The sequence below is a fragment of the Telmatherina bonti genome (assembly GCF_933228915.1).
Source record: "Telmatherina bonti genome assembly, chromosome: 1".
In the NCBI taxonomy this organism is placed as follows: domain Eukaryota; kingdom Metazoa; phylum Chordata; class Actinopteri; order Atheriniformes; family Telmatherinidae; genus Telmatherina; species Telmatherina bonti.
Genome location: NC_136619.1, coordinates 20,913,521 through 20,933,954, shown reverse-complemented (window position 1 = coordinate 20,933,954; position 20,434 = coordinate 20,913,521). Strand labels below are relative to the sequence as shown.

Sequence of the window (20,434 nt, the reverse complement as noted above, 5' to 3'; positions counted from 1 at the left end):
CTTATTTTATTTGAGGCACTTAAAAAATGAAACATAAGCAAATAAATGTCAACAGTACATGCATCCTACTGATAGAAATGACTCACAACGGCTCACATCAAAATGCTGAATGATCAAAACAATCCATTTATTACTGCATCCTGTTGGTGCATGATTCCCCACCCTGTTCTCTATTCCCTTCTCTGAACCACACCTACACATACTCACTACTACACCACATTGAGGGTGGTGCACCTATTGACCATATGACAATCTATATCAGTGTTGGAACATGCCCTCCTACTAAAGAGACAACTTTTTCAGCCAATCAATATGTTTCACTGCAAGTGCTTTCCACCAATAGTGGAGGGATGCTGTTTCATCGTGGTAGCCAGCCTGTCACTGTGCAGCGATGCTGCATTTGGAGTGTTGATATTCTCACAGACTCCAGTATATTTACTCAACATTCTTATAAGATTTGCACCATTCATCGTATTTATCAGTAGAAATGACATATAGCTTTTATAAAGTGTATAATCGAATAGTTGAAACATTAGTTACATTAAGTTACAGACTGCTACACATGTCATAGTAATTGTGCCAATTGCATGAATCAAACCACAGTTTCTAATGTGCTACAATTACTTAAACATGCTTGTTATTAAGAAATTATGCCATCTCACCTCAGCATGAAGAAGCAGTGTGTGGATCCTTAGTCATTCAGCATGTCTGCAATCTGTAGACTGTTCTTATACTTTCACCTTCAGGCAGAGGAGTTTTTTTATAATGTAAATCAAAGCTTTAGTGCATCGGTCCAGTCATAGAGGCTACAGGCACCTTTCTCCATGTGTCCCACAACAAACACATCAGCAGTAATGAACAGATCAAGATACTGTCAGTCTATCTTTGCTTGTTTTTGTCAAGATTACTGCAAGGCTGCAGTATTAATATACTGCAGTTCAGAGGCAATAAACCGGCACGGGCACTGGGGATATCACTGACAGAAACCACAACTATCACCCCACACAGCACCCAATGGCAATCAAGCAGGGAGTCTTGGAGGGGGGAGGGGGAAGACAGGAGATGGTGAAGGAAGAAGGGAGGAGGTTTTGAGGGTGATAAATACAATGTATCAGTGAGAAGAGCAGACAAAAAGGAAACAAACAGCAGGAGGAGCAAATAGTAGAGAGGTTAATAGCTAACATTCATGTTAAATCTACAAGTTAATAGAAAATGTGAATGAAATGAATAGTCATGAATGAAAACATAATGGTTGTTACCATCCAATCAGAAACTAGACAGAGAGGGCGGACCTTATTGAGGCAGGGAAGTGATTGGCTTTGTTGGCAGTGAACGACTTCACAGCTAAGAGAATGAAACTGTATGCTGCAGCCGGAGAGCATGCTCAGTTCAATATAAACTCAGATGAAGTACTTTTTAAGAAGCTAATAAATGAATGATTAGAGAATTTTTTCAAATACAAGCATTTGCAAAGAAAAAAAAAAGAAATATGAGGCACCCAAACAGTATTTTCCAATAATGAAATCCAGCATTTTTATGTCTATGAATACATTTTTCTTGCTTATGTAGTTTGATTTATAAAAGCTCAGAAGATATCCAATATTTCTAAAGCACTAATGATCTCTAATAGTACCAGCTGACTGCAGTTAATCTTTCTCTTTAAAGTCTGTACATTTGTAAACAAAAGATGCTGCACTCTGGTCAGGTGTTTGTGCAAAGGGAACAGAAAAAACCTGAGAAAATACAGTTGCATAAAAAATATTTAATTGTAAATTATAAACAGCGGCACAGGCTTTGTCTGAGAAAAGAAGTTTTTAACGTACAAACCGTGAGCTCTAATTAGAAAATTAAGGCAAACAACATTGTTTTAGGGCTAACCTGTTTGGAGTTTATGCTTTCTACGAGTTCAGTAAAACAACAGTTTTATATATGGTTGAGAATTTTTTAGGAGAAGAGCTAATAAATTGGTTTAGCTGGCAAAACAGCTAAAACTACACAAAAAATTGAATCCAGGAGCTTTAAAAATGGGGGAATCTATAAGTCTGATGAACTTTTTTTGAGTTGATAAGATTTTACTGCACATGTATTTGACAATCTTTCATAACTCCAGGTTGTAAGTAGTAACAAAAAGGCCTCTATAATCTTAATTGAAAATTAGTGAAGGATGAAACTTTTCTGCTTTTTTGTCAAGCAACACTTATTTTGATAAACATTTTACTCTCACAAGGGATTATAAAAACTAACATATTTATACATTCCTGAAACAGGGATACAAAAATATGAATGAGTTATAATGCTTAAAAATACCTATTTGCAGACTTAATACCTGATCAGGACTGCACAGATGACACATAAAACCTCTACATCAACAAGAGCTTTGTCCCTCTGGAGCATCCTAGTCCTCAAACTCTGCAGCATATAGCACCTGCTGGAACTTCATCCTCACCTCCATCCTTTTTTTAATTGTAAGCCTCTTCAGTGAGGGTAGGAGGCTAAGTAAAAACAGTTCATCTTCATCTCTGAGGTTGTTGCTGAGGGCATCTGCAGAGCTTATTTCAGTTTCTGCAGTTGTTTGCCTTTTGCGTTTCAGAGAAGCCCCGACATCCAGATGGCTGTTGGGAAAGGACTCCAAAAGAGAAAAACTAGTGCTAACGACAGGCATGGAACTGTGCTGTGCCTTCTCCTCTTTATCTTGCTCTTTTTCCAGGTCATCAGCTCTTCCAGTTACCTGTTGTAGCACAGAAATATGGTAATTGAATTAACACAGATAACACATATGGCAGCTGGTGATCATTTATCTTTACATTTATTAGCAAGCCTGTTTAAATTTGCAGAGCTTTTTAATGCTTGGGTGATTGATGACTTGTTTAAATTGAGCCAAAATTGTTTTTGTGTATATTACTTAGTGCTAATTTTTGTATGATGCATGATTTACAAATAAAAATAAATGTGGTAAGACAATGATTAAAAACACATTTTCCAACAGTGCAGCTTAGTAGAAAACACACTACACCTCAGACGCTGTATCAATACCTTAACGTATTTTACATTGTATCCAAATGGGAAATTCTCATATATATATATATATATATATATATATATATATATATATATATATATATATATATATATATATATATATAAAATCTAACACCACCACTTACACCCCCTCTGATTGCTCTTCAGGCTACAGATGGGCTCTGATCAGCCAAACAAGTGAAATTTCTGTGTGCATCATGAATCTAAGCCTTTAATATAACCTTTAAAAATACTGTATAGGTTGTCATTTACTTTTTTTTTTTTTTTTTTTTTAAAAACAACCTTTTGCAAAAAGAATTATTATAAATATTGTCAATTTACAAAATGCCCACTTCAGACAGGTACGTCTACAAGTCTACATAGTGACTTGTAATTTTATGGTTTACATTTTATTTATCATTAAGGCTATAGTATATTTTATTCTATTTTCCTTTATTGAGATTTTTCTGTTTATGTTTTAACTTTTCCACTACAATCAGTTGGAAGGGTCTGAGTCCACTCGTGTTTTAATGAGCCCTTTGCACAGTGCTAAAATTTAGCAACTTTAGCGGTGCTAAAAATGTATTCATGAAAATATCAAAAGCAAAAACGAATAAACAAATAGCTGCCTAAAATAATACTAATCTACCGATGCTTCATGGATCTGCTTTAGTTTTGAAAAACAAGAGGCGGAAGTTGAATGTAGCTGTGATCGAATATACAGCCGCATGTTACCTATGCTTTTAGCTTCAAAACGGAAAATGGATCCACCATGTGTTAGTGTTTGGGGGGTCGGCAGAGCTCGTTCTCGGTGTGATAGCAAAATAGGACTACGCCTGGTGTGTTTCTGTAAACGCTAAGATTGCATTCAATACAAACACGCCACTTGAAGGCAGACACGCACCTCCTCGGACTCCCCCGCACCAGACTCTACTCGGGGTCTGACATATGCGTTAAGCCAGCTCAGCTGGTTGTACAACACCGGGACGTGCATTTCCACCGGGTGGTCGCCGTCGTCCAGCTGGAGGGTGTTTCTCTTGGCCACTCGCTTCTTCGCCTTACAGAACTTGTCGCGGAGATTTTTCCATTTTACCTTCAGTTCCTCCTCCGATTTTCCCATGACGTCAGCGATTTCTTTCCACGACAAATGTCCTTTAAGGTTATCTTTGTAGTCTCGGCGTGACTGGTCGTACAGGTTCGGGTGCTCGCGGATCAGATCGGCGAGCTTCTTTTCAGTAGTGTTCATTTTGCTCGCAGATCCGTTCACCGCGAAGTCCCTTCGTCCGCAGACAACGACCTCTGTTCGTTTTCCTGCAGGTTCCAGTCGTAAGAAGGAAATGCGAAGCTCGTACAATTCAAAATAAATGTCCTGACATTTTTTCTGTCATTTCCCCATCAGACTCATGGGAAAGATTAAATGTTTTTGAAACTGTTAATTGAAGCTACAATTCCAGTCCCCCATTGTACCCGGAAAATTTATTCCCATTGTCAGCTACTTGAATCTTTTAATAATCCTGCAAATGAAACAAGAACGATGTGGAAAACTATCCCTGCTTTTATTTAATTTTTATTTTCCCCCCATATTTGACAAAGAATAACATAATACTAACAATGATTCTATGTACGTAGAAGCCATTGACACCATTTTATTACATGCCTGAAAGGACAACAACTTTAATAATTTTTACAATTTATCCAGGTGTCATTGTTCCAACATATCAGTGTAGCTGCGCTTCCCGACTATCTGCACTAGATGGCACATTTGCTCTTTTCCTTCCTCTCTGATGTTTTGTCATTACTGATGAGAGTTCAGGCAATTCGGGAAATCCGGATCTGGTGATAAGTATGCTTTTTATTGCCCGGGATATAGAAATTATTTGAAAATCAAAGTGTTTTATTCTATCTTTTTTCCCCCACTGTATGCACATGTAAATGTTTGTTTGTTGTTTTTATGTACTTTTTGTTTGTTTGTTTTCTCTTTGGAAATATTTTCATTCATGCTACCAAAACCCAGTATGGGATTACTAAAATTTAGGACGGCTACTTTTTGTGCAAACTTCATAATTAACATAATTGCTATCAGAAGGCAAATGCCTTTCTAAGTGCATGTTTTGTAAACAAAGAAATAGCCTTGAAACATACAACTGGTCATTATAATAAATCATTACAATGTAATGTGCCTTTTTTTTCTACAAATAAGATGCTGTTAAGAATGCCTCACTTTGCAGCAACCACATTTATGAAAGCAAACATAAACAGTTGCTGCTCTAACCCGTAGTGTTGTTTATATTTAGCTGTTTATGCAGCCTGTTAAAGTGGGGTTTGGATCTTTTGGTGTGGCACAACATGATATTATCAAAGGCCAGAATTAAGAGATAGCTTAAGTAAATTATTTTATGTGGTAACCACATTTAGACCACAAGCAGGTGTGACATGAAAACATCAAATCTCAGATCAAACACTATATCTCATGGGGCATTTTTGACAATCCTATGGACTGCACATTTAGCAAGGACAGCACTACAAATAACAATTACAAGGGCGTGAGTTATTGTAGGGATTTCACATACACCCTTTTAGGGTGACTAGTATATCATAACTGTCTAGACAAAATCGACAGGTCTTATAACAGGTGGCAAAATGTTATTACTAGAATCCATAAAGTCAAAGCACCATCATTTAATTTGGAAACAGTTATTACGTGGACATACCTACGACAGTGACTAGTTTTATTCGATTTGGCTATTAAACATATAGAGTTTCTGTCCTTGTTGACAGAAAATAAATAAAGACCAATATTTGCAGTATTTGAAATCGTTTTAGTTTATGACTTCAAAAATCTGTCCTCACTTTAAGAAAAATAGGCCTTTATGTTCCTTCATAAGCAGCAGCAGCAAGATTCCTTCTTCAATACAAGAAGAACATATCAACAAGTCTGTCAAGAGTTGCTTTAAAAGCAAGTTTGCAATTTTATTTTTAATTAAGTTTTAATTAAGTTTATTAATTGAAAACTTACATAAGATACACTTGGTTACAGTGCAATAAAATAATATTTTTATGTGTACGGTAATATTAAAATATTCATCACTTTCAACAGTTGTATTAAGTGTCTCTGAAACACACAATTTGGTTTGTGGTCAACAAATTGCAGCAATCTGCAGTCTACACTGTTGTCATCTATAAAACTGTTAACCTGGAGGAAGCCAAAGGACTCAATTAGACACCAAATAAAAACAAGCAGAAAACATCTGAAAACAGTACAAAGCTCAAGAATTCCCAGTGAAGTTAGTGACAGGGAAGCTAACTATAATTGTGTTTTATTGTCCTTTTTTCCCACATGTGTCCATCTTCATATAATATATATATTTATATAGTGTGTGTGTGTGTGTGTGTGTGTGTGTGTGTGTGTGTGTCACACACCGAGGAACCAGGGTGTGGTGATAAGAAATGGGCTACTGGAACACGAAATAGACTATACTGGACACGAGAGGCTAATTAGGAGAGGAAGGCCGTGGTGATCGATGTATCCATCCCCAATGATGGAAAAATCAGGAAAAATCAACATGAGAAACTGGAGAGGTACCAAGACCTCAAGGAAGAACTGGAGAAAGCCTGGAGGGTGAAAGCAACAGCAGTACCCACAGTGATCGGAGCACTGGGGTTGTGTCCCCCACACTGAAGAAGTGGCTCCAACAGATACCTGGTGAAACATCAGACATCTCCGTCCAAAAAAGCGCAGTCCTAGGAACAGCTAAGATACTGCGTAGGACCCTCAAGCTCCCAGGACTCTGGTAGAGAACCCGAGCTTGATATATATATATATATACACTATTCATAAAAAGTTAGGGATATTCAGCTTTTGGGTGAAATTTCACAACAAGCCTAAAATGCATTCAAACCTGTACAGGTGAACTTAATGTGATCTTCTCTAAGCTTTTAAATGCACATGTCCAACTGTTAAATGTTTCAATAAATTTTGCACAAGTTGCTGTTCTCTAACAAGGAGCTTAATGGCAAAAATCACGGCAGGTGTGTGATCCTTGAATTGACCAATAAATGTCCTGGTTCAATTAGAGCTGGTGTTTAAACAGTTATCCTCATCATGCTGTTCACATTTTGACATCATGAGACCAAGACGACACCTAACAATGGAACAACAGTCCCTTGCCATTGCGATGCTTCAAACAGGACGTTCTCAGACAGAAGTGGCCACTGAGCTTGGAGTGTCACAGAGTGTCATCAGCAGGTTGCAACAGAGATATGGAGAGACTGGAAGAGTCACAGAAAGGCCTAGAAGTGGACGTCCTTTGGCCACATCCCGTGCTGATGACCGCTACATTGTGAACACTGCCCTGAGAAACCGGATGATGAATGCCACTCAACTCCAGGCACGTTTAAGAGAGGTGAGAGGCACCCAAGTGTCACGTCAGACCATTCGAAACCGTTTCCATCAGCGTGGTCTGCGTGCTAGACGACCTGCACGGGTACCTGACCACACCACCAGGCACAGGCATCATCGTCTTGCATGGGCCAGGGAGCATTTACGCTGGACGAGGAACCAGTGGGCCTCAGTGCTGTTCTCTCCAGTGCTGCACTCTCTCCAGACCTGAATCCCATTGAAAACCTGTGGGATCAGCTGAGCCGTCGTGTAGAGGCTCGAAACCCTGCACCTCAGAACCTCAATGACCTGAGGGCTGCCCTTCAAGAAGAGTGGGATGCCATGCCTCAGCAGGCAATAAGTTGCCTTGTGAACAGCATGAGACGTCGTTGTCAAGCTGTAATTGATGCTCAAGGGCACATGACGAGATATTGAGACGTTCAAATTTTTTGTTGTGGTGTAACTACCATTGTTGTTACCTTTTGTGTTGAATGAATTTTTTGAGATGAGGAAATCAGTAGTGCATCCTTCTACTTAAATGTCTTACTTTTATGATATTATATCACTGTAGCATGAACATATTGCATTTTCCATAAATTTCACCTGAAAGCCAAATATCCCTAACTTTTTGTGAGTAGTGTATATGTGTGTGTGTATATATATATATATATATATATATATATATATATATATATATATATATATATATATATATATATATATAATGTACAAGTTATCTTAAATTGTTAAGGGAATCCTGAGAAATCTCTCACTACAAGGATTGAGAATCAGTATTGTGACGTTCGGGCTCTCAGGGGGCATGACAATAAAAACAAGCACCATTCTGTTATGGTGTCTTGTACTTTTAGAAGGGAGTTCTAACACTTTTTAAAGTAATTGTCAGAGCCTGTAAGCTCCCATGTATTATTTCAAATTAAGTTCTTAATTTTTGACACTGACAAAAAGCAGTGAGAGTGAGAGATATCCCTTGGATGTAGTACATTGGCATCTGGGAACCACTAAACACCTTGTAAACCACAATCTGCCATTTCTACCTAGACTCCTGATGGGAGTCATTGTGCCTCTTTCTGCTTGCCAGGCGGTCCTGGAATTTGAACCACTGACCTTCTGGTCACAAGGTCAGTCCTACCAACATTTGGCTACTGTCCCCCACAAATGTTTATGCTCTGTACTTTGTGCCTGTCTGTAATGCTTTGCCAAAGTATCCTGTTGCATAGTGAACTCACAGGTTTCCAGTGAGTTCAAGATAACTTGTAAAAAGTCTATTAATGAGGTTTCAAATAAAAAATATTTAGTTCTCACTATACTGTCTGTCTGCTGTCTTTCATGCAGTGAGTAGTTTAACATCCCAAATCCTCTGGACACACACTATTTCCAAGCCACACACACATCCTCCTGCTGTGAGAGTGACATATTTATCTACAGAGGAAAGGAGGAGGGAGAGCAGAATAAGATACACAGCCTAAAAACAGACTCTTGTCAGGCAGTCACAGATAAATCTGTAAGAGAGTGTCAGTAAACCAGCATGAATCAGTTGATATGGATCATTATAAAGCCAGTATCTCTAAACGGGAAGTTTGATGGGATAAATCTGTAACCAGCATCGCTCTCAGGGTTGCCAAGGAAAGACAGCAGTTTTATCATTCTTGTCTAGACCAGCTAATCTTAATATCTGGTGAGAAGAAGAGACATTTTCCAGTTTGAGTCACCCCCTGGTATGTGCGTGTGTGTGTGTGTGTGTGCTGTTGCAGAGCAGCTCTTTCCCAGACCAGTGATAAGTGTCACCTCAGTGGGGGCTTTGACACCTGGGCTGGTGTAAAGGTGGGGTGGGTTGGTCAGTGAGTAGGTGGGGGAGTGGGGTGTGAGAAGGCTGGGGTTCACACCTCATTGACAATATAGGAGATGATCTTCTAACTAACCTCCTAAAGCCTAATATGCACTCTGAGGATTACAATGAAGGAGGATACAATCAGGACTGTCAAAGTCATTGCGTCACTGGATCCCTACAGATAAGACAAACATTCATCTATCCAGATCAATGAAGTTCATCTTATCTTATCCCATCATAGGAAAGTCAAAATCACTTCCCCTCATTAAACATAAACAAAGCAAAACAGGCCAGCAAAAAAATTACATAAGATACAAGATCATCGAAATTGAACCTTGGAGAGAACAAAGAAGGTTCAAGAAACAAACATGGTTCAAGAAGGATCTGCATTTACCCTTTGTTTTTTATTGAAAAGTTGCCATTTGACAGATCATATTTTGAAATATTAGAAGATACCGTGCCCATAGAGACACCCAAATGTGGAAAAAAAGAGAAATTAAAAACAGCCCTGATTGTTTTTTTGTTCCTGCATAAACAGGTGTGATTGGTCTGATTGTCTCAATTTTCACAATTTTTAAAATTTGTGCAGTCAAGTTAAATGTAGAGTGTGGAGGGTTGCACTCATGGAGGCTCGGCCCTTTTAAATGTGGCTTGACTTACATAGAAAACATGATTTGCAAGTTAAAAGTATGGAGTTCTTAGCATACATTTGTCATACATATGTCATGAATCATGCGCAAAATTAGCCATGAACAGTCCTCACTTTCTTTTTTTGAGTTGCTGCTCTTCATGGCTTTTTAAACACAGTGCTGCTATTGTTTCGTTTGTTGTTATTTATATTCCTACTCGTTGTTCGATGTGTGGAGGAAGAGGTCCCAGAAGACAGAGAGGATTCTGTTTTGGTGGATTAGGGAACAAAAAAAGACCGGTGGAAAAAAAGGTCTCTTGGAGCACACTGAAGAAAGTCTTGGTGTCAAAACTAAACTGTCACCACAAACCAAGCCTTATTCAATCAAGCCTACATTTAGCATCAGAACAGTTACAAGAGTTGCTCAAAATATGCAGGAAGAAAAACAAAAATCAGCTGAAGGTCTGCAAACTGTCAGCATGTCGCTCCTTTAAACCATCTCTCACACTGAATTGTTTTCACTCAGAACTGCCTTTCCAACACACACACACACACACACACACACACACACATGCACATATACACTTCTTCTTTCTTTTGATAGATTCATGCTAAAGATAATCTAGAATTTGTTTATACTATTTAAGACGTCTCTGAGACTCCAGTTTTTCTCTTTTACTCTTTGGTTTCCATTTTACTAATATGATATATGAGTATATAATATATATATGGTAATAATACAGTCATACCTGAAAGGGTAGTAATTAAAAACACCTTTAAAAATATAAACTCAAAGAAACAGATGTCTGAATAGATTTGTTCAAGACATACTTTCCCATTTCTTAAAGAGAAAAAGATGTGAAAAAAAAAACTGGAAGGATACTTTGCCTGACTATTTTTTGGAGGTGTTAAAAAGATCATCTAAATGTGAGCTCAAAACCAAAATGAAGCATTTTCAAAGTTGTCAGCTTGGTGGGGGGCGAAAAGGTCAACCACATGACAGGACAAAGGAGAGTGAATGTGTGTGTTTGTCAGTGCCATGCTAAAGGGAAGTGTCTGTGCTTATCAAAGGGCTGGATGAACTGACATGTACCTGCTGAGAAGTTACCAGCTTTTTACTGAGCTGTTTCCCCTCCACCACCACCACCACACCCATAGTGTGTGTGTGTGTGTGTGTGTGTGTGTGTGTGTTTATTGTGGACAGATATCTTTATCAAAACCTCTTTCAAATAAGAAGTACACCACAAAGTTCACAAGGAAGCATTCAGTTTCATATGCTCATGGTGGAGTCATAAGGTTGTTTCCTAAAATGCCCACAGGTGGAAAATAAAAAGTGACCCAACAGGTTCTACCCTCATCACACACAAACCCACAGTTCTTCAACACGATCAAAGTGTTCCCAGTCAGGGATTTATAGCCATGTCAGTGATTTACACGAGGAAGACGCCGCAGTGCTGTGATGGGCTTTAAAATATTAGTTTAACAGCTGCGGTGTCCCCTTTTATTTTTCTGATCAGTTTCAGACTGTGGTGCTGTATCCATGTCATGTTTGTTTTTTTTCTATTTTCACTGTGACAGGAAACAAAAACATTTTACTTTTTTACTTTCCTAAAGTGTGTTCAACAACACTGGAAATACACAACAGGAAATTTAGAAAATAAAAACAGAGAATATGCAAAAATACAATATCTGAACAAAAAACAAGAGAAAAAGACGGAAGAAATTTGAAAATAAAAAAAGATTCTGATTGGACATGCACAGAAAATTAACAGAAAACAGCAAAAATTCTTGATTTTGTTCTTTTCTATTAAACTATTGCTATGTAGATAATGTTTTTCCTGAATTATCATGTTTGACATTTATGAGAAGCTGTTATACTTTTTTTATGTTTTTGTTTTGGTGCTTTATGAAAGTCTTTTTCTTAAACATTGTTGTTTTTCTCAAATAGTTTTGGCTTTGTGGTTGTGTTTAGGCTTTGTTGTGAACTCTGTGTTGTCATGTTTCCTCCCAACGATGTTGGGGCCGAGAGAAATTCCGTTTGTATTCAGAAGTTTGCCAAAATTCTTTGCACATCTGTATGCGTATGACTGTGTGTGTGTGCATGTGGCATGTGTGCTTATACACATTGTCTAGTAAAGACAAGACAAATATTTCACTTTGTGGTTCTGTCTGAATAAAAAACACCTGTTGTCTCAGTTTGGCAAAAACAGGATGAAAACTGGTCACATGCTAAGTGCCTTGAGGTTATAAACACAATTTTTACATTAAAAAAAAAAAAATCACCCTCACAGCCAAAAAAAAAAAGCAAAGTAGTGCAAAAATAGTTACAAGTTAACAAAAGTATCAAAAGTCAGTGGTCACCTACTGAAAGTGATGTGATCGGAATGAGCAGCAGATCAAAGCAAATTTCTGAGACAATTATGTCTCAGGAGGATGAGGGAAACTATCTTGAGCTTTGGGACTTCCTCGTTATCCTGACCTTTGGCCATGACCCCCTTATCCCACCTCCTCAACCTGGTTGCCTGTTAACCTGGGCGTCATGCATGTGACCCATCAGTACTTCAGAGGAAATCCCAACAGAGAGTCATCTGTGGAGGGTTAAAGCGTTACTGAAAGACAGAATAAGAGTGAGACGGAGCAATGTGAATGAATATGAGGGAAAGGAAGAAAGGCCCAGCAGAGTCAAGGGGCAATGATTTATGCATTAACACATGCATGTCAGTGAAAGCTGGAAGTTTCAAGCAGCGGGGGTCATGAAACTGATTTTTTAGTTAAAGGAGAATTCCCAGAAAAATAGAACATTTTTCTTTCTTTTTTTCAAATAGAAAAGGGTGAAAGAAATGGAACAAGGATAATATATATATATGTAATCAATACTATGAAACTACTTTGTAACATCATTTGTCAACTCAGGTGGACTGTTTTATTTTCCATTATCATGTATGTACTTTATTTAAATGTACAAAATATCCTAAAATGAATTTAAAGCAAATCTAGGATATTTCACTATCGGTTAATGGGGACATTAGATAAAACATATAATTTTGCGACAGCTGTCAGAAAACCAGATTAATGACTTCATATCACCCTCCACTGAGAACGGAAGTGATTTATTGTGGTGATAAGGGTTTATTGTAATGCTATGGCAAAATATTTGTTAAAGTTGCTTTGTGGGAACACTTTGAGTTTTCTTTCCTGTGGGGCTGAAATGAGAAGATAGATTTTGTTTTCATACATTGAAGTTTAGTTTAGGTTTTACTAGGTGTGGGAGTTGATTTAAAAAATCGAATTAATTGAAGACTTTGTAATTAAACCATCTTGACCATTTTAACTGCATCGCAACATTTGCCCCAAATAGCAACAGTTTTTTTTTCATTTAAATGGACTTTAGTCATCAGTGGATGACTGAATCAAATAATAGATACAGACATTAAGAATGTAAAATATGTTACAGTATATTAAACTGTTTAAATATTTTTGCCTGTGTTCATTAATAATAATGTGTTCAATAATTTCTGATAAGTATGGCGGGATCAGCCAGTGGCAACTTGGCAGCAGGAAATGTTCACCTCTAGCAGAGGTGAACATTTCCTGCTTAGAAAACAACCTTTGGTACTTTTGGGTCAGGGAGGGACCTGTGAACACGCTCCCTAATGATATGTGCTTTCACATCAGCCTCCAAAAGTCTCCAACAACACCTGCAATAAGCCTTGTCACAAGTCACTGTTTTCACAAAGCATCAATAAAGGGCTATGAGAATTTGGTAAATATAGCTATGAAGTAACTAGTTGACAACACAGCACCAAGCTCTGACATGTGCATCAGTGCAATCGCTGTACCAGGAAATCATGCACTGACAAATGTTTGGAATGCAAACTTTCTTTTATTATTAATTAAATGTAGAGTTAAAGATGTTTTCCAGAAGCTATTAAATAACTGCTGTAACACAGAAATATAAATATTTAGTAACCTGTGGAAGGGACAGGACTAAAATACTCCCATCCAATCATTTTAATTAGCCTGTTCTAAACGACTGGATGGTGATACATCATTTCCTAAGGATCCACTACTTAGCTTTAAGTGTTATTAACAAGTTAAAGTCCCACCCTAGTTTTAACCTTAAAAAAATTAGAAAGAGTGACTGATAATAATGGAAGATGAAAACACTTGCTGCAGCTAATTTTTGATGTACTGTGTGTTTTAACTTGAAAAATATTAAAAACGATAATGAAAATGTGCTTAGTTGAGCAGACATGATTTTTGCCTCTTATCGTATGGCATGGTAACTATAGTCCGTACTGCATCCTTCTCACAGTAGTACTCAGGGATTTGCACTCATGGAAATATTCCTGGAACACAATTTCATGATATATTTAACAAATTTAAATAATCTCATCAGTTGTGTGGCATCACAATACATAATCATATCACTGATTATATTTATCAACACACTGGTATCAAACCTTGCTGCCAACCAGTGTTTTGGCTAAATGATCACAACAATCAGCTTAACTTTACACAGTTGCCAAGTTCAGGTTTCAGATTTTTCCACCTCTGCCAAAAACTCCTGCTTGCCACACATGGAGTTTACTCTCCCACATACACTGTTTACAACAACGGTGAGAGCTAAAGCCACAGACATCTGTAAAGAAGACTGCCACAAAGTGAGAGACAAAACACTTGAGGGTTTTTCTTCCATTTTTCATTATTACAATGAACAAAATAGCAGAGAGAAACAGTCTTTGTGTTCATGTTACACTATAATTCATAAAAACAGGTACTGCAGAGCTAAAACTAACAATGTTTGTTTGAGCTTTTTTTTTTAGTCACAACATAGTTTTTAGATCTTGTGCCCAACCAATACCACACTGACAGGTAAACACAGACAAAATAAATTCCTGTTTTGAGCCATTGGAGCGCAAATGATCTCAACCGCTTTGGTCTAGGCAGAGCCAAAGACATGTATTTGTAGAAGAGCACGATAGACTGGCAGAACTAAGTGAAGTAAATTCCACAAAACCCACTCAGATCATCTTAATACAGTTGGAGGTCAAAGATAAAAGGGGAGACAAGATGAAGAGAAGAGAGGAGAGAAAGTGGTAAGAGCCAACAGAACAAAGGGAACATTGAGAGGGAAAAAAATTAACAACAGTTGGAAAATGGTCTGGGGCTTAACGTTTGCAGTTGAAATACTCATGAGGATGCATGACCAGATGTGGTACACTACCATAGTTTGCATGCATATATCCAGAATGCAGAGGGACATTTTGGTTAACCGTAACTAGTTGAGAATATTGTGGTGAGTAATGCTGTTTGCTGAATATTTCCTATGATACAACTGATGTTGCCCAATATTACACTCTCACATACACAGAGATACATTGTTTTCATCATGTCTGCTTGTTTTCCTGCAGCTGTCAACCAAGAAAGCCTTTCAGCGGCTCAAGACAGGGCCAAGAAACAAAAAGCAGAAGCTTCAGAATCAGGCCTGTGGGACGCAGTGGTATCTTTACCCACTGAGAGTCTGCAGAGGCTGTGGGCACCAGCAGACTGTTTAGAAATTCTATCTCAGCTTGATTTATCATAAAAGGATAATTCCAGTTTATTATGATGAGGATCTTGTTTTCATAAACTGATTATGATAAATTGAAGCTTGATGAAGAAAGAACTGAGCAGTAAGATGATCAGTCAGCCAGGCTAAATAAAACCAAAGTAGAAATACAGCAGAATCACCATTTAACTGTCAACCTGAAGCATAAAGTTACAAATGACTGCTGAGATATGAGATTAGTGGTTTTGACATGTGGAGAGAAAACCGAGCTGCAACCTCCCAGTCTGGAAAATGAAGCCAAGTAAATGTGCTAGAGGCTGAAGTCTGCTGAATAGCTATTCAAGGCTGCTTCCAAAAGTCAATCCTCAACATGCTGATCCTCGTGGGTGATGTTATGGTGGCTACATATATATTTTATATCTATGTAAAATCTGTGGTTGGAATGAGACAAACAACCCCAGTAAATACTTAATGCTTTTATTAACACACAAAGAAGAAATTTAAAAAAAAAAACACTCAGAGATAAAGATCTAAACTATTTTCATCCCGTTTTCCATCAAAACATCAAACATTTAACTTGATCCACATCACAGTCCTTTTTACTTTTACAAGTTTGTCAGATTCTGAAGTGCCTACATTTTTATAGGCATCTTAATGGAGCATAAATCTAGTTTTATATAGCTGAATGATGGTGTAAAAGGATGTATCTGAACTTAATCTATGCTCTTCTCCTAGACAAAAGTGATACACCCTGGCATGCATAAGCATGGTCAGGAAACAACTGTCTCTTGTGTTGTAGGAGCTCACATGGTGTTTTTAACCAATAATCTTAAACTCTTATTGCCTGATTTACTGAGACATTGGTGGGGGACCAACTCATCAAAAAGAGGTACTTAGGTACTTGACATTAAATCAAGATAATAACTTGAACATAAAGACAAAACAACTGAATGAGTCTTGACCAAGTAAAAAGGACACTCAAAACTGTTTTTAATTTTGTTACATTGAAATTTCCTCAAGACTTACCACTCATGCACTGTAGAGCACACACACACACACACACACACACACACACACACACACACACACACACACACACACACACACACACAAAGATCATTAATCAGTAATGAGAAGTATGTATGCTGCTTTCATTAGCAAATAACTGCATATCATGTAGGCCTGATGCAAGGAACACTGTCTTCCCCGTAAATATTTTCCTGAGAATTTGTACAAACCAAGTTATATTATCCAACAATTAAGAAGTAATCATGAACAATACAATCTTTGCATAATATTTTCACATACTGTACATGGGATAGGTTTTACCTCAAGGAATGTAATTATATTAATTTATTGTTTAGAAAAACCACAAGAAGAACTTTTTCATCACACAAACAATATGTTACTATATTTGATTCTTTTGGAGCACAGAACTAAAGTTCATATAAAAAAACAATGTCCTTTCATATCATACCAATTAATGGAAGACAGAATATATAACGTAAATGAGCTCATTTTCATATGCTGACAAAACTAAGAATGACATGTCACTCAAAGCTTATAAACTCCTTCAGGTAATCTGTAAAATTTGGGGCTACATGAAAGTAGGGGTGTTAAAACAATGTGAACTGGGAAATGGTGGTTTGCAATATTTTTTCTGATCTTCTGTCACACATGAGTGCCTATTCATTCTTTTCTTAATAAAAAGAAAAATACTACAATACAACATTATGCTTGAGAAACAATCTGTAAAAAATGCTAAATGCCGTGGTTTATGAATTATTAAGTAGTTTTTGCAAATAGATGTTGCATTTATATTTATAAAACTGACATTTTCCACATAATCAACTAACTCATTGCCATAAAAATAACTTAATGAATATATGGTTTCTTTAAATACTCTGCATCTGAAAATGGTTACTATTTTAATTGTCCTTGGAATGAAGGAATGGAAGTGCTTCAAGGGAAAAAAAAAACATATGCTGTACAACTACACATCATATGTGACAATAAGTAATTCAGGACAAGAAAACACTGTTGTGCATGACTTTGGATTTGTGGGAAGACAGTTTCTGTTCTTTCTTGTGTTGCTCTTTCAGTCTTTCTGCACTCTGAGAAAGACACACATAAGCCACTGTGCCAACTCACTGAAATGCAAATTCAGTTTATCGTCTCCTGAAATCAATGTCACTGTTCATCTGCAGAAAACCAGGCCACAGGGGCCCACCACTGGTTTAAGCAGGTTCAAATGAAAAGCCATGCCCTATTTTAACTTCTGAAACAGTTTTGTCTCCACCAGCAAGAAAATAATGAAGCTAAGGGTTATCTGGTCAGCTGTACTAATAAGATTCCTCATTATTATTTATTTATTTATTTTTCACTGAATATGGTATATAGAGATTTGACAGATAGTGAGAGGACATGGTAAACACAAGGGGAAACACACGCACCCTTATACAAAAGAAGAGGGGGTCCCAGGAGAGGTGTCTCGTAGGAGATAGGGCTGACATATGGCCAGCAGACCACTGCACTGGGTGGGGCTGTGCTTGTGTGTGCCTATGTAAGGGTGGGGCTGCTGAATGGTCTGATGAGGGTGCAGATGAATAGACCAGTGGTTAGAGACAGTTGAAACTCAATATTCATTTTCAATGTTGCCCTGCTGCTGTATGAATGTGCATTAATGTGTGTGTGTGTATGTGTGTGTGTGTGTGTGTGCGTGCAGCAAGTTTCTGAAAATTCTCGCCGACTAATAATACTGTTTTTGTGCATGTGTGAAACAAAAACAATAGACAAAAACTTTAAACGTCATTACTTGTTATTGTAAAAATTTCCAAAGACATTGAATCATAATATAATGAGGAACAATCTAAGTTTCAAGTGTCTAATTTTAACATTATTGTACTTTGATTTAATTGTACTATTTTCTTTTTATAGATATTGTAAGTGGTTTATCTGAGTGATAAACACAAATCCTCAGCTACAGTGTAAACAAGTTTCACTACATGTGGACATCGAAGGACAATGGAATAAAGTAGAAGCAGGTCGTCTCGGAGGGTCAATCTTATTTCATCAACATGTGGGAATTCCTCCACTCTGCCAAGCAATTCCTAAACATAAACACATACAAATACACACTGAGAGACACATACACAGAGCCAGGGGTTGTTTGACGGGCTATTTGACTGAATGGCATATCGTCATGGTTACAGCAGCACTCCATCAGTCCATTCATGGAACAGATGGCCGATGTGCAACAGGAGGCATATGTTTCAATGAACACACACGCACACACACTGCCTTGTATTCACATAAGGAAAGACACACAAACTCAGTCTTCTTCACGCGCATATAAAAACACACACACACACGCATGGATGCACCCCCGCTCAGAGGGAGGGTATTGAACAACCAGTAGCATATGTTCCACTAGTCAGAGAGCATTCATTCAAGGACAGACGGGGGTGGTGATTGGGTTGGGGGCTGTGGAGAGATGGAGGTAGGCAAAAGGCAAGAGAGCAAGCGAGAGGGATGGATGGAGGCTAAAAGAGATAAAAGGAGGGGGAGAAAAGGGAGGTGGAAATGGATTGGAGGACAGCAGGAAGAAGGGGGCGTGGTCAAATGGCTCCAGCCCACCGCTGGAGCCAAACAGCGTCTGCAAATGCTGATGTTGGCATGGCATGGAAGAGTGAGGTCATACCCTTGGTTTGATCTGTTTTGAAGTAACAATTGGGATTGGGGACTAGATCTAGTTCACAAATAATGACCAATAAAACAAAAAAAAACATCCTCCCAAACGATAAAAAATTACTTAAGGAGAGTGATTGTGGCATGCATAATGCTACATCAGACAAGGCCAACAATAACAAAACAATGCAGAAATATTTAGCTCAAGAAAACATCTATTCATCCACTGAAACCGCCTAATCCAATGGAGCCTATTCCAGTAGCCATTAGGCTAAAGGCAGACATGCTGTAGGCACAGACAGACAACCATACACACACTAACATCTAAAGACAATTACCAATTAACCCAACATACACATCACTGAACTGTTCACGAAAACCAAAGCACATAGAGATAAATCCTCTTATGCATTGGTGTAATAAAAGTAAAACCATTTTGAAATTAATCCCTTACAATCACAGGGAGAACCAAAGTAATTAATTACAGTTATTTAAAAGTTGGAGATTACAAAAGGTTTAAAGCCAATCAGTCTTTTTTTATAAGGAGCTTAAAAAATTCCACTAATTCTATTGCAATTGGCTGTATTGGATTTTTTTTCCGTTCAGCATGTTGGTTAGGCAGCATGGATCGAGCACCACTAAAAGGGAGATGTCTCTCTCATTAGATACACTGACTGTACCGAGAGTGGGTGGGCAGCAATCTGATCAGTCAAAAAAGTACTGCAGTTCAAGAAGGGCAGCAATAACTTCCTTCTGAAATGAAAAAAAGAGGAAAACTTGTATTATTGTACTATAGTCCAGCAAAATTTATTTTTCAGCTGTGGAAAACAACAAAAAGGAAAAGAGAATCAAAGCTACTAATATGCAGTGTGCTAACTGGTTACTGGCTCACATGCTCTCACACAGCCTGGCCGTCGTTCCTTCTGTGTTTTGGCCCCAGCTAAAGAAAGAAGTTGGTATTTATAGACTGTTGTAAATACACAAAGGTTATATTTATCCACTATGGTTCAGTATATTTCTGGACGCATGTGTCTCTTTGGTGCGTGCCTTTGTAGAATAAAAAATGACAACAACAAAATAACAGAGCCATTTCTGTCACTGGGTTTCTTTTTAGCGCACATGCATGCATGCTCATAAACAAGCAGATAAGGATGAAGGGAACATCTTGAGAATATTTAGGAATAAAGTATTGCACAAATTAAAGGTTAGACTGAAAGTTCCCTCAAAATCTGAGGTTTCCAAAGTTGTTACAAAGGGTACTGAGTGTATTAGGTCTAGTAACTGTTAAGATATGTCCAGGTGGACACAAGTGAAAGAAAAAAG

General features: G+C 37.8%; 1 protein-coding gene across 1 annotated transcript; it reads right to left on the bottom strand.

Moving 5' to 3' along the window:
- Positions 1–1,857: 1,857 nt before the first annotated feature.
- Positions 1,858–4,325, bottom strand: LOC306754213 (uncharacterized protein). The gene is made up of 2 exons (XM_079238139.1): positions 3,923–4,325; positions 1,858–2,728 (listed from the first exon to the last, which is right to left on the bottom strand). Exons 1-2 carry the CDS (start codon positions 4,262–4,264, stop codon positions 2,396–2,398), a joined length of 675 nt encoding a protein of 224 aa, XP_079094265.1. The 5' UTR covers positions 4,265–4,325; the 3' UTR covers positions 1,858–2,395.
- Between the last annotated feature and the right edge of the window lie 16,109 nt (positions 4,326–20,434).

Coding starts and splice junctions, on each gene's coding strand:
- LOC306754213 (XM_079238139.1), bottom strand. CDS start 4,264: ATGAACACTACTGAAAAGAAGCTCGCCGATCTGATCCGCGAGCACCCG. Junction 2,729..3,922: donor GTGCGGGGGAGTCCGAGGAG/GTGCGTGTCTGC, acceptor GTGCTACAACAG/GTAACTGGAAGAGCTGATGA.